The following is an 18,476-nucleotide window of genomic DNA, read 5'->3' as shown; positions in this document are numbered from 1 at the left end:
GACTTAGCTATCAAGGGTAGTTTAGTAAAATGGAAGTTTGAGTGAAAGGCAGCATGGTATAGTGGGTTTGGGGTCATAGACCTGGATCTGATTCCCAGCTCCAATACTGAGTGCCTGTCACTAACTCAAGCATGTCATTTAACCTCTGAACTTCAGCCTTCTCATCTACGAAATGACAGCACCTACCCTACAGAATTATGGTAGTGATTAATGCTAATCACTAAGCCTGGCAAACAGTAGATGCTCAAATCAGAACTTTGTTACTATTACAATACTCACTCCTACTCAAAGAGCCAATGATTCTATGATTAAAAGCAACAGTATGATTTAAATCAGTTTAGCAGGGTTAGACAACAGAAATAAAAAGTAATACAACTGGAAAACTAGTCTTTCCTTCTCTGTATACTGACTGGTAATACCTAGCAAAATATCCCATTCCTTCCCCAAATCAAGATCAGCACGAGTGCTCTGCCCAGGCGGAGGAAACGACAAAGGGAGAGAACACAAGAGCAGAACATGGAAGACAGGAAGACAGGACACAATAAAGAAGATCTGGGCCCAAAACTGGAAATCAATACTGCTGCCTTGACTTCCCTGCCAGCCCAGTGGTCAAGATTCTGTGCTTCCACTGCAGGGCGTGCAGGTATTTGATCCCTGGTAGGGGAACTAAGATTCCCGCAGGCCACACGGAGTGGCCAAAACAAACAGACCAACAAATATTGTTATCTTTGTCCAGGTAGAGATTTCAACAAAGAAATAAATGTACTAGAAATGTGAGGATTTTTAGTTAAAAGGCTATCTTCCTTATTCACAGGAGATTCAACTAACTCAAAGCTGGAAACATAATTGGTGTTTAATAAATACCTGTCGACTGATATGTACACATTTTACTTCCTAACCTAAAGCTTTTTATAAACAGACTAAGTTGGATACTGGGACACTGCTGTAAAAAAGTTCAGGTCATCAAACATTTTTGTGTACCATGTTCCTGAATTAAGAGGTATATTTAATTCCATCACGAGTCCCTGAAAAAGTTACATTTCATGTCCCTTCTACTCATCCATACCTACTTTCAAGCATTTAGAGAAGAAAGAATCCACCCCATTCACAACAAAGACAACCACTGCATACATAAAGAAAAATAAGGAAAAAAGCTAGCCAAGTGTGAAGAATACTAGAATGTAACACCATGAAGGCAGGGACTTTGGTCTATATTGTTCACTGTTATCTCTATAGCATCTAGAACCATAGCCAGCACATAACAGTTGCTCACTAAATAATTGCTGACTGAATGAATAAATTATTCTTTGAAAAAATAATTCTGGACAACCAAAACGACTATTTTCAATGTTGATGGCTTTCTTAACGCTTAGAAGAGTTCTATTATTTTACCTTTTTCCCAATTACTCTTATAGAAGAATACTTCAAAATAAAGAAAAGAGGATTGCTCTGAGCCAAAAATAGATAGTCTTGGAAAAAAACTTTCTATAAAATACTGTTTCAATATAGTTTTATTAGCAGTTATTACATCAAAATTCACATTTACAGGATCCAAAGGACCGTCTTAGAAAATTCTAAAGTATATGTAATTAGATTTTAACAGTAAGATAGAACATATTCTCATAGCACACCCCTTAAAAAGTCAATAATAATACTGAGAATTAAGTACAGTTCTAGCAGGAACTTGAAATGAATTCTGTGTGCATAGTGTCACTTAAAACAAAGTTCCATGTAAGTATAATACATCTATGGATGTGAATTTCAGTGGCAAACATTAACTTCCAAACAACTGACACCAAAGGAATTTCCAATCAAAACACAAGCATGGTGGCTGTCATTCAATGTAGAGCTGTGATAATTCTACAAAGAGACCCTGAATCCTTAAGTCCTGTAATATGATTCTACCCTGTGACACTAATACAAAACACATCAACTCTAATGCACAGATTCTGATGCATCATGATAAAAAGATAGCCTTTTTCTATATCAGAAAATGCTGAGTTGTCCAGTGCAGTACAGGCTGGTCATTGCTGATCTACTGAAATTCTACATCCTCTAGACTGAGCAGTATTGTACGACTCACAAATATTACATTTCATGCCTAATATATGGAACTGGACTGTAGATTTTCCATTGCAATCATTGCAGAGAATCTGAAAAGAGATGAATTAAAATTAAGTATACTAAACCTTATAGATAGAAAGTGGCACTGTCTGCTCAAAACAATTCCTCGAAAATCATACTAAAGATATGAAAACATACATATGTTAAGTCTAAACGTTTCCATAAATAGAAATACCTTTTATTTGTTCATTAAAATCTCTAATAAGAGAGTAGCTGTAAATTTAGAAAATGAAAATGTAGATTTGAGCTAAGAAGTCTTATTTTAAAATAGTTCCCAAATAGTATAAATAGTAGTAGCACAAAAATTAACATAGGCATCATAATCAGAACACCTATACTAATTCAAAACAACACACAATTTCATTATTTTTCGCTGACACTTAGAATATTATCTTAGTTAACAAAACAAATTTTTACATACTTATAATATTTTTGCTTATTCTTTAATATGCTAAGTTCCTAGCCTTCCATGCCTCAAAAATGAATTAAAGTCCAAAAGAATACTTTCTAAAGTTGAACAAAGAAAAGCTTTTGGCTCGTCCCTAAAATGACAATAAGATGCCACTTAGGAATTAATCTCTTCCAGTACTGAGATCCTGAAAAATAAAAAAGGTGTTAACCTGAAAAAAGATCAATAAATTACTATGTGAGAAAAGCATTAGCTTTAGAAGAACCACACCATAATAAGTAGAAAACATCCAAATTTTCTCTAAATTATAATTTGGAAAGTAATTCTTTTAAGAATATGATCTAAATGTAGAAAGTAGGTTACTCATTGCCTAGAGCTAGAGGATTAAGGAATGACTGATAATGGCTATGGGGTTTCCTTTTGGGGTGATGAAAATATTCTAAATTTGATGGTGGTTATGTTTGCACAACTCCAAGAATACACTAAAAAGCACTGAACTGGTTATTTTAAATGAATGAGTTGTATGATATGTGAATTATATCTCAATAAGGCTGTTGTTTTAAAAAATAATCTAAATAGGACATAGCACATTACAGCCTCTAATAAAACATGACACAACTATCAGTATTACAAAAGTGATCTTTCATTGATCTTACTAACAATTCAATTATCCACATGAATTATGAAATGCTCCAGTGTGAATAAAACAGAAAATAATTTTTATCTGGCTTTGTTAAGTGGTTTTTATCTTTTTGTGCAGAAGTATTTGAAATGAAGATGTTTTGAAAATTCATATGTCAAAAAATTATTAAAGCACCAGAAAGCTATCTACTTTCCAATTCTAACCTGTAACTGAATGTACTATGCTGAGACTAGATAGCAGCACATCTCAATTAATGGAGAAAAGATGATCATTCTCCACAAAGCAAAAGGCACAGAAATACCTCTTACATTTTAGATTACAGGCTAAGACCAAATTAAGTCTTAGACTAAAAAGGGTAATAAACATTAAAAACCAAGAAGTAATCTTTAAAAAAAAAATTAGCAAACATGTCTGCCTGAAATAAAATTTAAAATAATTAAAATAAAACATCAAACCAGTAATCCACTTCTACTCAGTTATATTACCAACTGACTCTGTTAAGTAATATGTAAATTATTCAGAATAAAGTTTTTGCCTGCCATCTAGTGTTGGAAAGAATTTCACAAAGATATTCTTGGATTTTTTTCCCTGGTCTTTTGAGGTCAGAGTAACTAAAATTTAAAGATTATTCTGTCCTTCCCATTAATCATCACATTGGCATCTATGCCCAAATAGTATTTTTTAGACAGATCTAAGCAAAAGGGCAAAAATAAACATGAACATCAACAAGGAACCTGAAAAGTGTTTCTAAGCATTGATTCTACTCACATCCACAGTCATGTTCTGATATTCTGATGGCATAGAGTCTGTGCTACCTCATCATCCAGCTGTTTCCAGTACCTAGTCATATCTAAAGCAGAGTGCCTACATAATGGACATCTGTAGCCTCTAGGAGAGATAAAAGAGTTATTTCCCATTAAATGGGGAGTATATCAACTCAGGTATACAAGAAGATGCATGCTAACTGGTACATAAACCATCCAAGATAGTTATTATTTTATATTTCAAGATCATCTTACAAATCTGGAAACTTTCATAATATAAAAGTTTTCAATTAAATCTTGTGCCATAGAGTGTTTTTTAAACCTACTTCTTTTTCCTCAGTTCTCTAAAATGAAGAGGAATTACTCAATATTCTCTGTAGAATATACTCTCTCTCTATATATATATATATATTTTTTTTTTTTGCAGTATGCGGGCCTCTCACTGTTGTGGCCTCTCCCGTTGCGGAGCACAGGCTCTGGATGCGCAGGCTCAGCGGCCATGGCTCATGGGCCCAGCCGCTCTGCGGCATGTGGGATCTTCCCGGACCGGGGCACGAACCCGTGTCCCCTGCATCGGCAGGCGGCCTCCCAACCACTGCGCCACCAGGGAAGCCCCTACTCAATATATTTTAAAAACCAATTAAACTGCTTTTTAGCTAAACAGCCTCAATTTCTTAACCTATTCAAGCAAAGGAGAGATTGTATTCCTTAAAACTTATTCAGATCATATTATTTCCTTTCTAAAAGTTCTGAAAAAGTTCCCTTCTATCTGGCTCTTAAAGTTTCTACTCATTAATTTGAAAGACCAAAACACAGTCTCCTCTTTCCTAACTATTTGCATCTCACTTTAGCATCCTTTCCTCACAACAAAATCAGCATTAGATAAATCTTGTTAGCAGCTTTTTTTGGCAGGTCATTATACTGGGCCGATAAAACAACTAAGAATTTTGAGCAACATGCCTCAGCATTTTTATTTTTTACAACGCTATGACTGCCTCTGGCAGAGACTGAGCTCCCCAATAAGTACAGCCAGAAAATGAGTTATCTGTCTCAAGTTGAGGGATGAGATAAGGCATAACAGAAACAAGAGGACAAAGGTATAGTCCTATGCCCCCACCATGCTTTTTGCTCAATTTAACACTACCCATCTACCCAACCCATCTCGAGAGAAATAGCTACCATGTCCAATATGGTGCAAGTAACTGCAAGGTTTGCCCATTTCCCCCTCCCCTCAAAAAAACAAAAAAAAAGGAAAGAAAAGAAAAGAAAACAGAGGTCTTACAATTACAGTTTTTTTAAATCCCGTGAAACACTCACTCTTTCAACATTTCTTCATAACACGTTCTGAAAAATATAACATTATTTTAATAAAGCAAAAAGTACCTCCACTATTTCCAAACATTTTTCAGGAAAAAAACCAAAGTTACTTTACCTGTGTAAAAGATGTCCACATGGCAAGACATGAGCAGCAATACGGGATGTGTGAATGTCCTGTAAAGGGAAATAAATGCTAGTGCTTAATTACATGAAGACAATATAATACCCAGTATTTTAAATTCAAGAGGGGATATTTCCAAAACAAAAAATATTTTAAGCTTACCTCCAAACATATTGGACAATTCTGCCGGGAAACATTTTCAATACACTGTTTAAAAGCAAAACTAAAATTACCAAAGCTTAACTAGATGGAAATGATATAACCATAGTATTAATAATAAAAACAAAGGAAACCATACCAACTTATTAAAGATAATAATGAACATTAATACACGTTTCTTATATGTCAGACAAAAATTGAACAGTTAACTCTCACAACTATGAATATGTCTTAATTATTCAAATTATCTTCATTTTATAAATAATAACAGTTCATATTACAGAGATTGTACTACATGCCATATGCCAAGTTCGTTACCTGTATTACCTCAATTAATTCCCACAATACTAAATCAAACAGGTACAATTATTACCCCATTTTACAGATGATGTATTTGAGGCCTAGAGAAGCTAAAGAACTCCCAAAAGTATATGATAGCAAGAGGTGGAAATATATTTGAGCTCCAACACGGTGCCCACAGGGCCAGAGTTCTTAACTGGACAAGACAGTGTCTGATTAGGTGTGAGGAGGTAAGAGAAAAAGCACCAAGCCATGGATGATGCCCAGGTTTTTTAACTAAGCACCTGAGTAGATGATACGACCATTTACTAATATAAACAATAAAAAATAACTGAGAAACAAAATAAAAATACCACAAGAGAAAATGAGTATACAGTTTTCTAAAGACAACACAGCAAGCATATCTTGCTTTCACCCTAAACTCAAGTTGGTAAAACCAAACCCAATCTTTTATCTCCTACAAAGTCACAAGCTATTAATCAACTACTTTAAGCCAGCACTAAAAACCTTGGATGTCATCTTTATTCAGCCCCATTGTTTCTTCCTTATACTCGTCACAATATCCCCTATGTTCATTATTCATCTCACCACCTCAGTATTTTAGGCCAGTTATTATCTAGTATCTATTTTTAAAACACCCTCGTTAGTCTCTCCATTCTCTAAATTCTTGGAATAGAATCAGTACTATAAACGACAGTTTATTAGATTTTCTCCTAAGTAATGAAAAATAATTTTTAACAGGCCTAGGATCATGACACAAAATTTCTACATCCAAATGAAAAATATTTGTCTAATTATGAAAGGAATACTGATTTTTTTTTTTTTTTTTTTTTTTTGCAGTATGCGGGCCTCTCACTGTTGTGGCCTCTCCCGTTGCGGAGCACAGGCTCCGGACGCACAGGCTCAGCGGCCATGGCTCACAGGCCCAGCCGCTCCGTGGCATGTGGGATCTTCCCTGACCAGGGCACGAACCCGCGTCCCCTGCATCGGCAGGCGGACTCTCAACCACTGCACCACCAGGGAAGCCCTCCTGTACCACACTTTTTAAAAGCTATTCTTAACACCAGTATCAATGATAAGAATCCATAAGTCAATTTAGAAGTTGTCTACATTTTACTAATAACTGATGGAAGTATTCTTACACACCACAGAGAAGAAAAGGAATTGTAGATCAGATATTCTAAGGTGTATACTTTAGAATATCTACTTAATACTGCTGAAAAATAAAAAGTGATATGATTGTACTCGGTAATATCTGAAAATGAGCATGCTTTTAAACAAATTAGGATTTGAGCTGTTTTCAAAAACACTGTAATACTTTTTAAATCATGCAAACTGAATTATATACCTTGTGCTTTCCTTGGAGATTTACTGTGAGGCATAAGTTACATTTCAGACAGTGGAAAAAATCTTCCTTTGGACCAATCCTAAAAAAAGCATGAAAAACAAACATGTCTTTTACTACAGTGATAATCTTTTCATCACATACAAATTTAGTTTCACTGTAAAGAAAGTTCAAACCACACTGAAGAAATGAGGTAAACCCCTACCTCCCCAACAGCATTCCCCAAATGTAAAAGCACTATAAGCAGAATGGTACCTACCCTTCCATGTCTTTTTCTCCTATAAAATTGCCCATATATATATACAGACACACACACTTTGGGTTTTGTTTTTTACACAGATGGATTCTTTCTATATATCCTGTTCTGCAACTTTCTGAAGAAAACAATTATTTCCTGAAGAGTATTCTATGTATGAATACACAGAACCACTTTATTCCTCTCTACAGTTTCATAATATTACATGGTATGGATATATCATAATTTTTTAATATTCTTTTATTGATATAATTTACTATCTTTAGTTAATACAATGATACAATAAATATCTGTATACAGACATCACTCAACCTACGTGTTGATGACTTTTTATAAGATTCTTAAAAGTGAAACTATGGGGTCAGAGGTCATTGCATCATCAGTTCTCATGCTGCCAAACTGACCTCCAAAGACAGTACAGTTTATACTCCCACCAACAATGTGTGACAGCACCCATGTTCCCCACACCCTAGCCAACACTGGTTACCTATATGACAGACAAATTTGAAAAGTCTTTTTAATTTGCATTTCTCAAATGATGAGACAGGGAGCATATTTTAATGTTTATGAACCATTTGGATTTCTCCCGTGGATTGCCTGTTCATGTGCTTGGTTCATTCTTCTACTAGGGTTATTTGTCTTTCATCAATTTAAAAGAGGTCTTTTTGGGACTCCCATGGTGGTCCAGTGGTTAAGGCACCATGCTCCCAGTGCAGGGGGCCCAGGTTCGATCCCTGGTCAGGGAACTAGATCCCACATGCCACAACAAAGATCCCACACACAGCAACAAAGGTCCTGTGTGCCGCAACTAAGGCCCAGCACAGCAAATGCATAAATATTTTTTAAAAAGCTCTTTTTTTTAACTGAAGTATATACTTGATTTACAATATTATATTAGTTTCAAATATACAGCATAGTGATTCAATATTTTCATAGAAGACTTCCCTGGTGGCACAGTGGTTGAGAATCTGCCAGCCAACACAGGGGACACGGGTTCGATCTCTGGTCCGGGAAGATCCCACATGCCGTGGAGCAACTAAGCCCGTGCGCCACAAATACTGAGCCTGAGCTCTAGAGCTTGCGAGCCACAACTACTGAGCTCACATGCTGCAAGTACTGAAGCCTGCACACCTAGAGCCCGTGCTCCGCAACAAGAGAAGCCACCGCAATGAGAAGCCCGCGCACCGCCACGGAGAGTAGCCCCCGCTCACTGCAACTAGAGAAAGCCCGTGTACAGCAACGAAGACCCAAAGCAGCCAAAATAAATAAAAATTTAAAAAACATTTTTCATAGATTATACTCCATTTAAAGTTATTACAAAATAATGGCTATTATTTCCCTGTGCTATACAATATATCCTTGTTCCTTATCTGTTTTATACATAGTAGTTTGCATCTCTTAATCCCTTACCCCTGTATCTTGCCCCTCCCCCCTTCTCTCTTCCCACTGGTATCCACTAGTTTGTTTTCTATATCTGTGAGTCTGTTTCTGTTTTGTTATATACATTCATTGTTTTATTTTTTAGATTCTACATATAAGTGATAACATACAGCATTTGTCTTTGTCTGGCTTTTCACTAAGCATAATACTCTTTAGGTCCACCCATGGCATTGCAAATGGCAGAATTTCATTCTTTTTCTGTGGCTGAGTAATATTCCTGTGTGTGTGTGTGTGTGTGTGTGTGTGTGTGTGTGTGTGTGTGTGTGAGAGAGAGAGAGAGAGAGAGAGAGAGAGAGAGAGAGAGAGAGGTACTGTTATGAACAGTACCACTTGGGGTGCATGTACCTTTTTAAATTAGTGTTTTCATTTTTTTCGAATATGTACCCAAGAGTGGAATTGCATATAGTATCATATGGTAGTTCTACTTTTACTTTTTTTGAGGAACCTTATTTAAAGGAGCTCTTCACATATCTTGGGTATTAATCTTTTTCACTTGCATATGTTACAATTATTTTTCTGGTATGTCATCTATCTTTTTTTTACATCTTTTGTTATACAGTCATTTTAATTCTTATGTAATAAAAAGACATATTTCCCTTTATGCCTTATGCTTCTGCCTCTGGTCTTGAAAAGACTTTTGAAACCTATAGGTCATGAACATATTCCTCTATATACTTCTAATACTATGGCTTATAATTTTTATATTTTTCTTTCATCCATTTGAAATGTATTAGGTATGGTAAAGGTGAGATTGCTAGTTGTCCCCAAATTTCTTATACCTCTTCTTGCACAACAACAGAACATTTAGCTAGGCACAGGGCTGCCAGAATAAAGACTATTTTCTAACTTCTCTGAAGGTATGAACAGAAAAGACAAATGAGAGTTCTGTCTCATGCCCTTAGGAGAAAAGGGTATACCTTCCATTCACCTATTTCCCCCTTTCCACTGATATATCAGAATATGGACTCTTCTAAACTATGTAGGCAAGAAAATATCTTATGGATGGCAAAAAAATAAGAGGAACCTGGACTTCTGTTTAATTAACTACATGGTTCAGACTTTTCCATAAGAAACATAAACGTCTACCTTTTTTGAAGCACTTGTTATTTAGAGTTTCTGTCATAACATGCTAAAACCATATTCTAATGAATGCAGTTTTAGTAATCAATTTTTTGTTCCCAAATGGATAATCAATTTCCCTAATTCCCTTTCCCCTGATCTGAAATGCCACTTGTTATAAATTCATATGTATAAATATGTGAATGTACACACACACACACTCACAAACACACTGTTCTTCCCTTTATCTATTTGTCTATTCCTGTACAAAGAACACACCATTTGAATTACTCTAATTTTATCATGTTTTGATTATGTGGAAAGGCAACCCCCTCCTTGTTATTCTTCCTTTTCAAAATCTGCTTAGCTATGTGAATTTTCTCTTCCAGGTGAAATTTAGAATCAGCCTGTCAAATTCCACAGGTAAAACCCTGCAGGGAGGCTTCCACTACTGCCCGAGACAGAATAAGAGAGACTGGATCTACCCTCCTGCCTAAAACCACCACCACAAAACCGAAACAAAATATATGAAACAAGTTTCACTGAACATCAGGCAAGGAAGGACAATGATCTGTGAGATACGGGAAGCAAATTAAGTGAGCCCTACAATTGCCCCAGTTTACTGCTTAGAGCACTTCCAGGCCAAACAAGTTGAAGGAAGTAAGGCAGAGTCAAAAAGACTTCCTGACTGAGAAGATGGCTGGAGTTCACAGGACAGAGTACCAGAAAGGACAGAGCACCAGAGAGGACAGAGCTGCACAGGGGAGCCCCCTCAGGTATTTAGCAGGATACACATCAGTGCACGCATGTGAGGAAACTACCCAAGGCCAGAGAGAGAACCATCCAAGAGAACTAGAAGGAACAGTGCTCAGCACTCAGACATGGCCAGGATCAGTGCTTACTCCCATCAGCCAGACTGGAAAACCTTAAAACTCATGGGATACTGGGTAGAGTACTCAGGAAGGTACTGAGTAATACCTCAGTAGTGAGGAATAATTATTCCTAGAACAAGCACACCTCCAGATCCATCTAACAAATTAAAAAAGCAAGTCCCAGAAGTACCAAACTGTTTCCAAGTAACTTAACTGCATCTCAAAATAAAGCTCACGAAGATCTGTAGGAATATGAAAATATCCCAACAAGGTAAAAATCACAATGTCTGGTATCCAACAATGACCAGTGACACAAAGCAGCAGGAAAACCCAACCAAAAAAGAATAATCCATCAATCAGAATCAATCCAGAACTGAAAAAGATGTTAGAATTAGCAGAGAACATTAAACCAATTATTATTACTATATTCCACACGTTCAAAGAGTATAGACATGAAAGATATAAAAAAGACCCAAATCAAACTTCTAGAGTTAAAAACTAGAAAAGGTTATTTGCTTATGATTGGTACATCTTTTGGTATGTTTGTTATCCTTCCTTAAAAACAACTACATAAAAGAAGAGAAAGCGATTTAAAATTCTCCAGTGGGATCAAGGAGAAAGAATTAACATAGAATACTTAAGAGCTCCAGCAGTATTGGTAACATTCTATTTCTTAAAATGAGTGGCTTGTTGTATTAGTATACTTTAAAACATACACGTTACATATATGCTTATGTATACATCTAACACTTCAGGATTTTTAGAAAGAAAAAAATTCCTATATACCAACATGTCAATAGTACCTTGTCAGTGGGTGACTGGACTTCAGGCTGTTTTATCAATACTCTCATTCTTTCTACTTTTCTGTATTTTCCCATTTTTAAGTCTGTAGTGATTTTATCAAAACTTTTGACAATTTTTTTTAAACTAATCTTCAAAAAGGAAAAAAATCTACCCTCATTTTTTACCTTCGTTGCCTACAAAACACTTCATATAAAAGCATATTTTCTACCCCAAAGTTAAAATTTAAATAGGCACACAATTGTCGATGGCCTAGTTAAATGATGAAGGCATGAAGAAACTTTTTAGAGTAATGGAAATATTTTTTATCTTGATTTGCGTTGGTAGTAACCCAGTATATATATTTGTCAAAAGTTACTGAACTAGACACTTAAAATGAATGCATTTTATAAGATGTATCAATAATTATATTCCAACTAAGTTGATTTTAAAAACTACTATTCCTCAGATATATCAGAAGCAATTAGAAAAGAATACTTTACATACAGTACCTACAAATTCCACAGTTTTCACAATGATACTGTTTCTTGTCTTTGTCAAACAGATGGCACATACTGCAATAATATTCTCCAAACAATGTGCTACATTCTTCACAAGTCTGTTGTGCCTGAAAAAAACACATGTAACTAAAAACTTAGAGTTTACCAAAACATTTTGAATTACTATTTAAATATCCAGAATTTTTATTAATGTACAGGCAGTTTTATATTTACAAGTTTTTATACACTGAAATCCAAGATAAGGCTTACTTTAAGAGCTAAAGTCATACTGGCAATACTCTTGATTAAATTTTTTAAACCACCTTAGGATAATTTTTTTTTAAAGAAAGAAAATAGAAATTTGTGATAAAATCTTACACGTTGGATTTTTTCACAGTTTATGCACTGCACTTCCTTTACTTTAAAGCGATCTAGCAGATGATCTTCATTGTTATCATGACACAACCGGCAAGAATAAAGCTTGTCACAGCATGGTGCCTAATCCCCAAGGGAGAAAAACAGTTATAAGAAGCAAGAAAAGACAAGCTTGCAATGCAAAAAGAAATTTCCTTCCTCCTCCTCCTTGGAACAAGGTCAAAAGATTACAACCAATAGATCATTTGGTAAACTGACACTAAGCATGACATTTCACTGTTTTTCCTTCAACATCTACATTTCTGTGTCAAGCTGAACACAACCTTGTAGTTAAAGACAGAAGAACTGTGAAGGATGGAAGTCCCTAGATTGCAAAACTAATCCCACAACACCCTAAACTCATTCTCAGCCTAAATGGCAGGCAGGCAATTTCTACTTAGACATTCCAGATAAATTCATTTACCAACTTCAAACCCGAAGCATTAAATACTATAAAGATTATATTTTAGTCCTCTTAAGTTTACTAACCATCAACTATGTATCTGATACTTTAGAAGATGCAATAAACGTAAAAGACAGTCCTTGTTTTCAAGAGCAGCAAAGACTGCCAGTTGTCCAACAAAATCTACTGTCTCCTTCTTCCCGGGCACATGACTGCCCAGCTATACTACAGTTTCCTTGCTGTTACCTGTGACCAAATGACAAAGTTCTTACAAACAGAATACACACAGAAGAAATCAGTGCCACTCCTGGGCCTGCGTATTAAGAAACTGGGCATGCCTCCTCCTCCATGGCAAAATAATACAATGGAAAAAACTTGTCCCTAGGATGATAATGTGAAACAGAGCCTCATTACCAAACTGGATCATTCACCTTGAATTGTTAGGTGAGAAGAAATAAACTCTTTATTCTTTAACTCACATTACTACTGGGTCTTTTTGTAGACCTTACCCTAACTAGTACCTGGAGAAGTCTGCAGGCCAGTAAGCTAACCTGATACTTTCCAGTACACTGTGACCTTTCAGATCCTCTCATTTCTGAAGACTTCCTATGCCATGACTTCCCATACCATAGCTCATTCCTTTCTTATTTTAACACTCAACTGGCTTCTTTTCTTTCCAATATTACTCTTGTTCTAAATCTTAGTTATCTGTACATCCAACAGTGATAATCCCTCCAATACCCTGAACTCTCAGTTCCCTTTCTCACTTGCAATGGCCTTGTCCTCCAGCCCTCCTCAGCCACATATTCTCAGTCATGCCACAAAACAGTGGTTCTCAAACACTGTGGTCTCAACCCCTTTACATATAGTCTTAAAAATTATGTTGGATCCCAAAGAGCTTTTGTTTCTGTGAAATTATATCTATTGACACCTACCATATTATAAATTAAAACTTACAGGTTTTTAAAATATTACTTATTTTTAAAATGATAGCAACAAACCAATTACATGTTAACATAAATAACACATTTTAATGAAAAACAGCTATATTTTCCCCCCAAATAGGTAGCTTCTCATATGTGCTTCTGCATTCACAGTTTTGGCTGAAGTATATGAAGAAATTTTGGGCTCACACAAATATGTAGCTGGAAAAGGGAGGGGTATTTTAATAACCTTCTTAGAAAATTATGGATATTCTTCTGATACGACACCAAAACTCAACAAATCTTAAGAACAGGTAGTTGCAACATGAAATCTGAAACTAATCAGTGAACTTTTCTCCCTTCCATTGATCTATCTTGCATTGTGAATGGACCTTTTATCCACCCACTGGTCATTTGGAAAATATCAGTTCACTGAATTATGTAGCTCTTCCCAATGTTCCCACATTTGACATGCAATATCAAAAAATCACATTTGTTAACATCACTAACCATCTTATCAGAAAAATAAGTATTGTGAAGCTTTCAAGCTCACAGAGGCTAACACAGATTTTCCAAAACTCTAATTTTTACACGAAAGCTTGAATTTTATCACTGCTGATTGTTTTCCTTGCAATGACAGTCTCACTTCCCTCCTAGTGGAGAAAATGTCCAGCAAATACTCAAGTCTGAATAATCATAGTTCAAGTAAAAAAATGTCCCATTAAAAACGAAACTCGTTCGGTTCATAATCCAATTGCACAGAGCTTTTCCTCAGAACAAGCACCTAATGTAAGTCTGCAAAAGTGCCTGATGAAAACATCCCATTTCAGACATACAAAAAGATATGTATTCAATGGTTGGTATTTTATACAATTAATCATTTTACTGCTTTAATTCTATCAACGACATTCTTAAGTGAAACTGGCTTTTTTTCTTTATAACTATAGGTTTAGTACAGTTCAGTGCCACTGCCTTGATTCATGTTAAGGTGCTAGCGGTTTTAGTCATTAGTTTCACACATGCTAAAAAAGACAATAATGTCTTAGCAGTACAAAGCAGTCTTCTAATGGGCCTCAGGAACTCCCAGGGGTCCAATCACCCACACTTTAAGAACCATTGCTTAGAACAAGAATTGAATCCTGTTTGTATCTTAATTTCAAGCATTAAATTCTCTAACCACTACCTCCTCCTTTTCCAACTAATTCCACTTCTTCCCTTGCACACACCCTAGTTCCTTCTCTATTTACATACTCACCTACCCAGAACCCCAACTCTGGTTAAATCCAATTCTCTCCTACTCAACCTGCACAGAAACACCTAAATACGGCTAAAGCAAAAGCACCACCACACTGGCTGTTCTCACGTTTAAGTCATAACCCCTAATAAAACGTGGGCTCTTACTACCATGTTTCCCTAGTCAATTCCTTCATTCTTCCACCGTCCAGGACCGAACACCTAGATGATTATTTCATATCTTCTCCTCTCTCTTCAAACCTCAAAAACCTCTTCTTCCTGCTACACTCCTGCTTATTTCACTATGAAAACAGAAGTAATCAAAAGAGAACATTCTCCCACAAACTCTGTCAACATACTTGCAAATGTACCTCACACCGTCTGTCCTTCTGTTACAGTCTACAGTCCATGTTTTTATCTAAGGCCAACTCCTCTCCTTGTACACTGGATCCCATCTTCAGTTTGGCTACTCAAAGACAGGGTTCCTGCAGTTTTCCCTCTCCCTCCTGTATGATAAACGTTCTCATTTTGGGGGGTCACCTCTAAGAATATACATACATGCTGCAACACCTCCCATCTTTCCCTCCCATGGGAAAAAAAAAATCCCATGATCCCACATCTCCCAAGAACCGCAGCCTCAATTTTTTTTTTTTTGCTCTCTTTTACAGCAAAACTCCAACAATTGTCTATAAAGGCTATGTCCATTTCCACTAATCCCATTCTCTCTTGAATCCACTCCAATCACACTCTGTCCCAACCTCTCCACAGAAACTTTTCTCCTCAAGATCACCAGTGACCTCCTCCTTGCCAAATTTAAAGGCAAACAGCAGCTTTTAATTTAGTTGATTACTTCCTCCTTAAAACTCTTCACTTGGTCTCTGGTATTTAAGGGAAGGGAGGGGGGCAAAAAAGCATTTGACACTCAGGGTCAACTACCTGAGTGCTATGAAACACAGAGGTATTTGTGTGACTTCTTGGGGGGAGAGGAGGATGAGGATGTTGAATTTAGTTTTAGACCTGAAGTTTGAAACTCTAACACATCTCAATGGAAATGGAATCATACGGGTAGCACTCACTCTCCTTAAAACAACACCTGGTGAATGACCACCTTTGAAAGAGCTTTATCCAGGGCAGTGGAGGAATGGTCACCAAACCACCGCCTACAAAAAAGGCTTTAGGTTATCCTTACAGGCCTCATACTTTTTTATGAAACAGGAACTTCTATCACCCATATTTTATATGTGGGGCATTAACCAGTTTTCTCAAAAGTACTGAGTTATCGGGCTTCCCTGGTGGCGCAGTGGTTGAGAGTCCGCCTGCCGATGCAGCGGACACGGGTTCGTGCCCCGGTCCGGGAAGATCCCACATGCCGCGGAGCGGCTGGGCCCGTGAGCCATGGCCGCTGAGCCTGCGCGTCCGGAGCCTGTGCTCCGCAACGGGAAAGGACCCAGAAGTGAGAGGCCAGCGTACCGCAAAAAAAAAAAAAAAAAAAAAAAAAAAGTACTGAGTTATCAAAGAGCAGAGCTAAAATTTGGGGGGTAGGGCTGTGGGACTCCAAAGCTCAAGCTTTCTAAGCAAAATCTTTAAACCGCTTCTTGCAAGAAAAATTAATGAACTTTAATTGGACGGATGCGAATTTTTAAACTTCTAGACTGACTAGGAATTTTCCTCAAACAGCTAAAGTAACAGTATATGCATACTAGACACTCTCCTACACATAATTCCCTATTTAGTGGCAATTACATAACTGTCTTCCTATTACACACTTACGTTTCCTCCTTGGCAGGCTTAGGCATACTCACTGACTCTAAAACGAAGCTGGCAAGCTGTAAAACTTACGACAGGAGATGAAATCGTATTCTGATTCTACACCTGCTTGCCCCTGTTCTCTTATTTCATCACACACCTGAAAGTGATCCTGGAGAAAAGCGGCACAGGCCTGAGGCTGCCTCAGTCTACTTCCAGCAGCGAAAGACTAAATAAATGAACCCACTGATAAACTAACCAATGTGCAAGGCCAGGCTCTTCCCAAGCAAGACGAGCTTTGCTCGCGAAGCACAACACAAGAGAATAAGTGGGGCCTGCGGTCGCCTTGCCATAAACGTTCTCTACAGCAGGAACCCAGTGAGAGGGGAAGGTATCCTGACAACAGCTTAACCTCAAACTTCAGCCCAAAAGTCTAAAACCGCCCTGCCTGCCCACCCCGCCCCCAGCCCAGCCCGGTGGAAGCTCGTAGGGGAAGAGCCCACTGAAGTCCTCACCTTCAGGAGACATCCTCTGTCATAGTGCTCGCAGCCCCGCCGCCCTTGCGCTCGCCCGCGGGCGCCGTCTTCCCGCGCCAAGGCAGCCATCTCCTCCACCTCCCCTCAAATTCCACGGACCCTTCCCCCAGGACGAAAGCTACGCCCTGAGAAGCATCACAGCTCGACCCTACCCGCTTCCGGGTGCAGCTCCCACCGGAACCAAGATGGCGGCTGGGCACGTGACCCGGGGCAGCCGGATTTCCGGTTCCCGAGCTGACAGGACGGAAGCGAGGGGAAGCGCAATCTCTGTAGTCTGAGTTAGTCGCTGCCTTCGCCGCAAATGGTAATGACTCTTAGGTTGCCTCCCCTTTTCCCCCTTTCGCTACCCGCCCACACCCTGGGCGTGGTTCGGGGCGAGGAGTAAGGCGCCTGAGGAAGGGCCGCTCTCCGGCCGCATCCGCATTTGTGACAGGGCGGCCCCTCCCTCTCCCGGCGGCGGCCGAAGCCTCGAGAAAGGGGCCGGGCTCGGCCCGGCCTCCTGGCTCTGAGCGGGTCCGGCGCGTGCTCCGCCGGCAGGTAGGCGCCCCGAGCTCCTCTTCTCCTTTACCTCCTCTTCATTCCTTCAGTATATATCCTAATATTTACTTTGTGCCAGTCAGCAGCTACGCCGTGGGGACAAAAGTGAGAAAAAACGCACTCCCCACCGTGCCCTCAGGGAGCTCACAGACTGGTGCCGAGAAAGACGTTCATCGGGGACTCTGAAATAAATGGAGGATTACAGCTTTGAGAAGTGCTAGGAAGGAGACGTGTGTGTTCCCCGAGAGCTAATCCTAGAGGGAATCTGACTTAATCTGGCTGTCAGGGAAGGTTTCCCTGGGGAAGCAACGCTTGGGCTGGGAGCTCAGCCTAGGTTAGTGTGCCAGGGGAGTCAGTGTGCCAAGGCGTGGTGGCGAGGGAACATGGTGCCTGTACGAAGCGGTGGAAGGGACATGTACCGGCCTCCTAAATGGAAATTGGGCGCCTCAGTGCATCGCTAAATATGACTTGCCTTATTAAAGAAGCCAAACCCCTAGAAAATTGTATGAGCAGAGCTGCAGGTTTTGGAAGAAAATATTTCCCTTTGGCTTTCTAACATGATTTCATGTTACCTAAAACATACTGGAAAGTACCG

The 18,476-nt window shown here is 38.3% G+C and overlaps 1 protein-coding gene across 1 annotated transcript; it reads right to left on the bottom strand.

The window, feature by feature from the left end:
* Positions 1-1,496: 1,496 nt before the first annotated feature.
* On the bottom strand, positions 1,497-17,558 carry RCHY1 (ring finger and CHY zinc finger domain containing 1). The gene is given in 10 exon segments (XM_007472406.1): positions 1,497-2,153; positions 3,945-3,979; positions 3,982-4,064; positions 5,258-5,284; positions 5,373-5,431; positions 5,541-5,585; positions 7,186-7,264; positions 12,102-12,217; positions 12,468-12,587; positions 17,324-17,558. Coding segments are annotated over 10 exon segments (783 nt in total). The 5' UTR covers positions 17,414-17,558; the 3' UTR covers positions 1,497-2,024.
* Between the last annotated feature and the right edge of the window lie 918 nt (positions 17,559-18,476).

Source organism: Lipotes vexillifer, unplaced genomic scaffold (genome assembly GCF_000442215.2).
Source record: "Lipotes vexillifer unplaced genomic scaffold, Lipotes_vexillifer_v1.1 scaffold872, whole genome shotgun sequence".
Lineage (NCBI taxonomy): Eukaryota > Metazoa > Chordata > Mammalia > Artiodactyla > Lipotidae > Lipotes > Lipotes vexillifer.
This window is presented reverse-complemented; position numbering and strand designations above follow the sequence as displayed.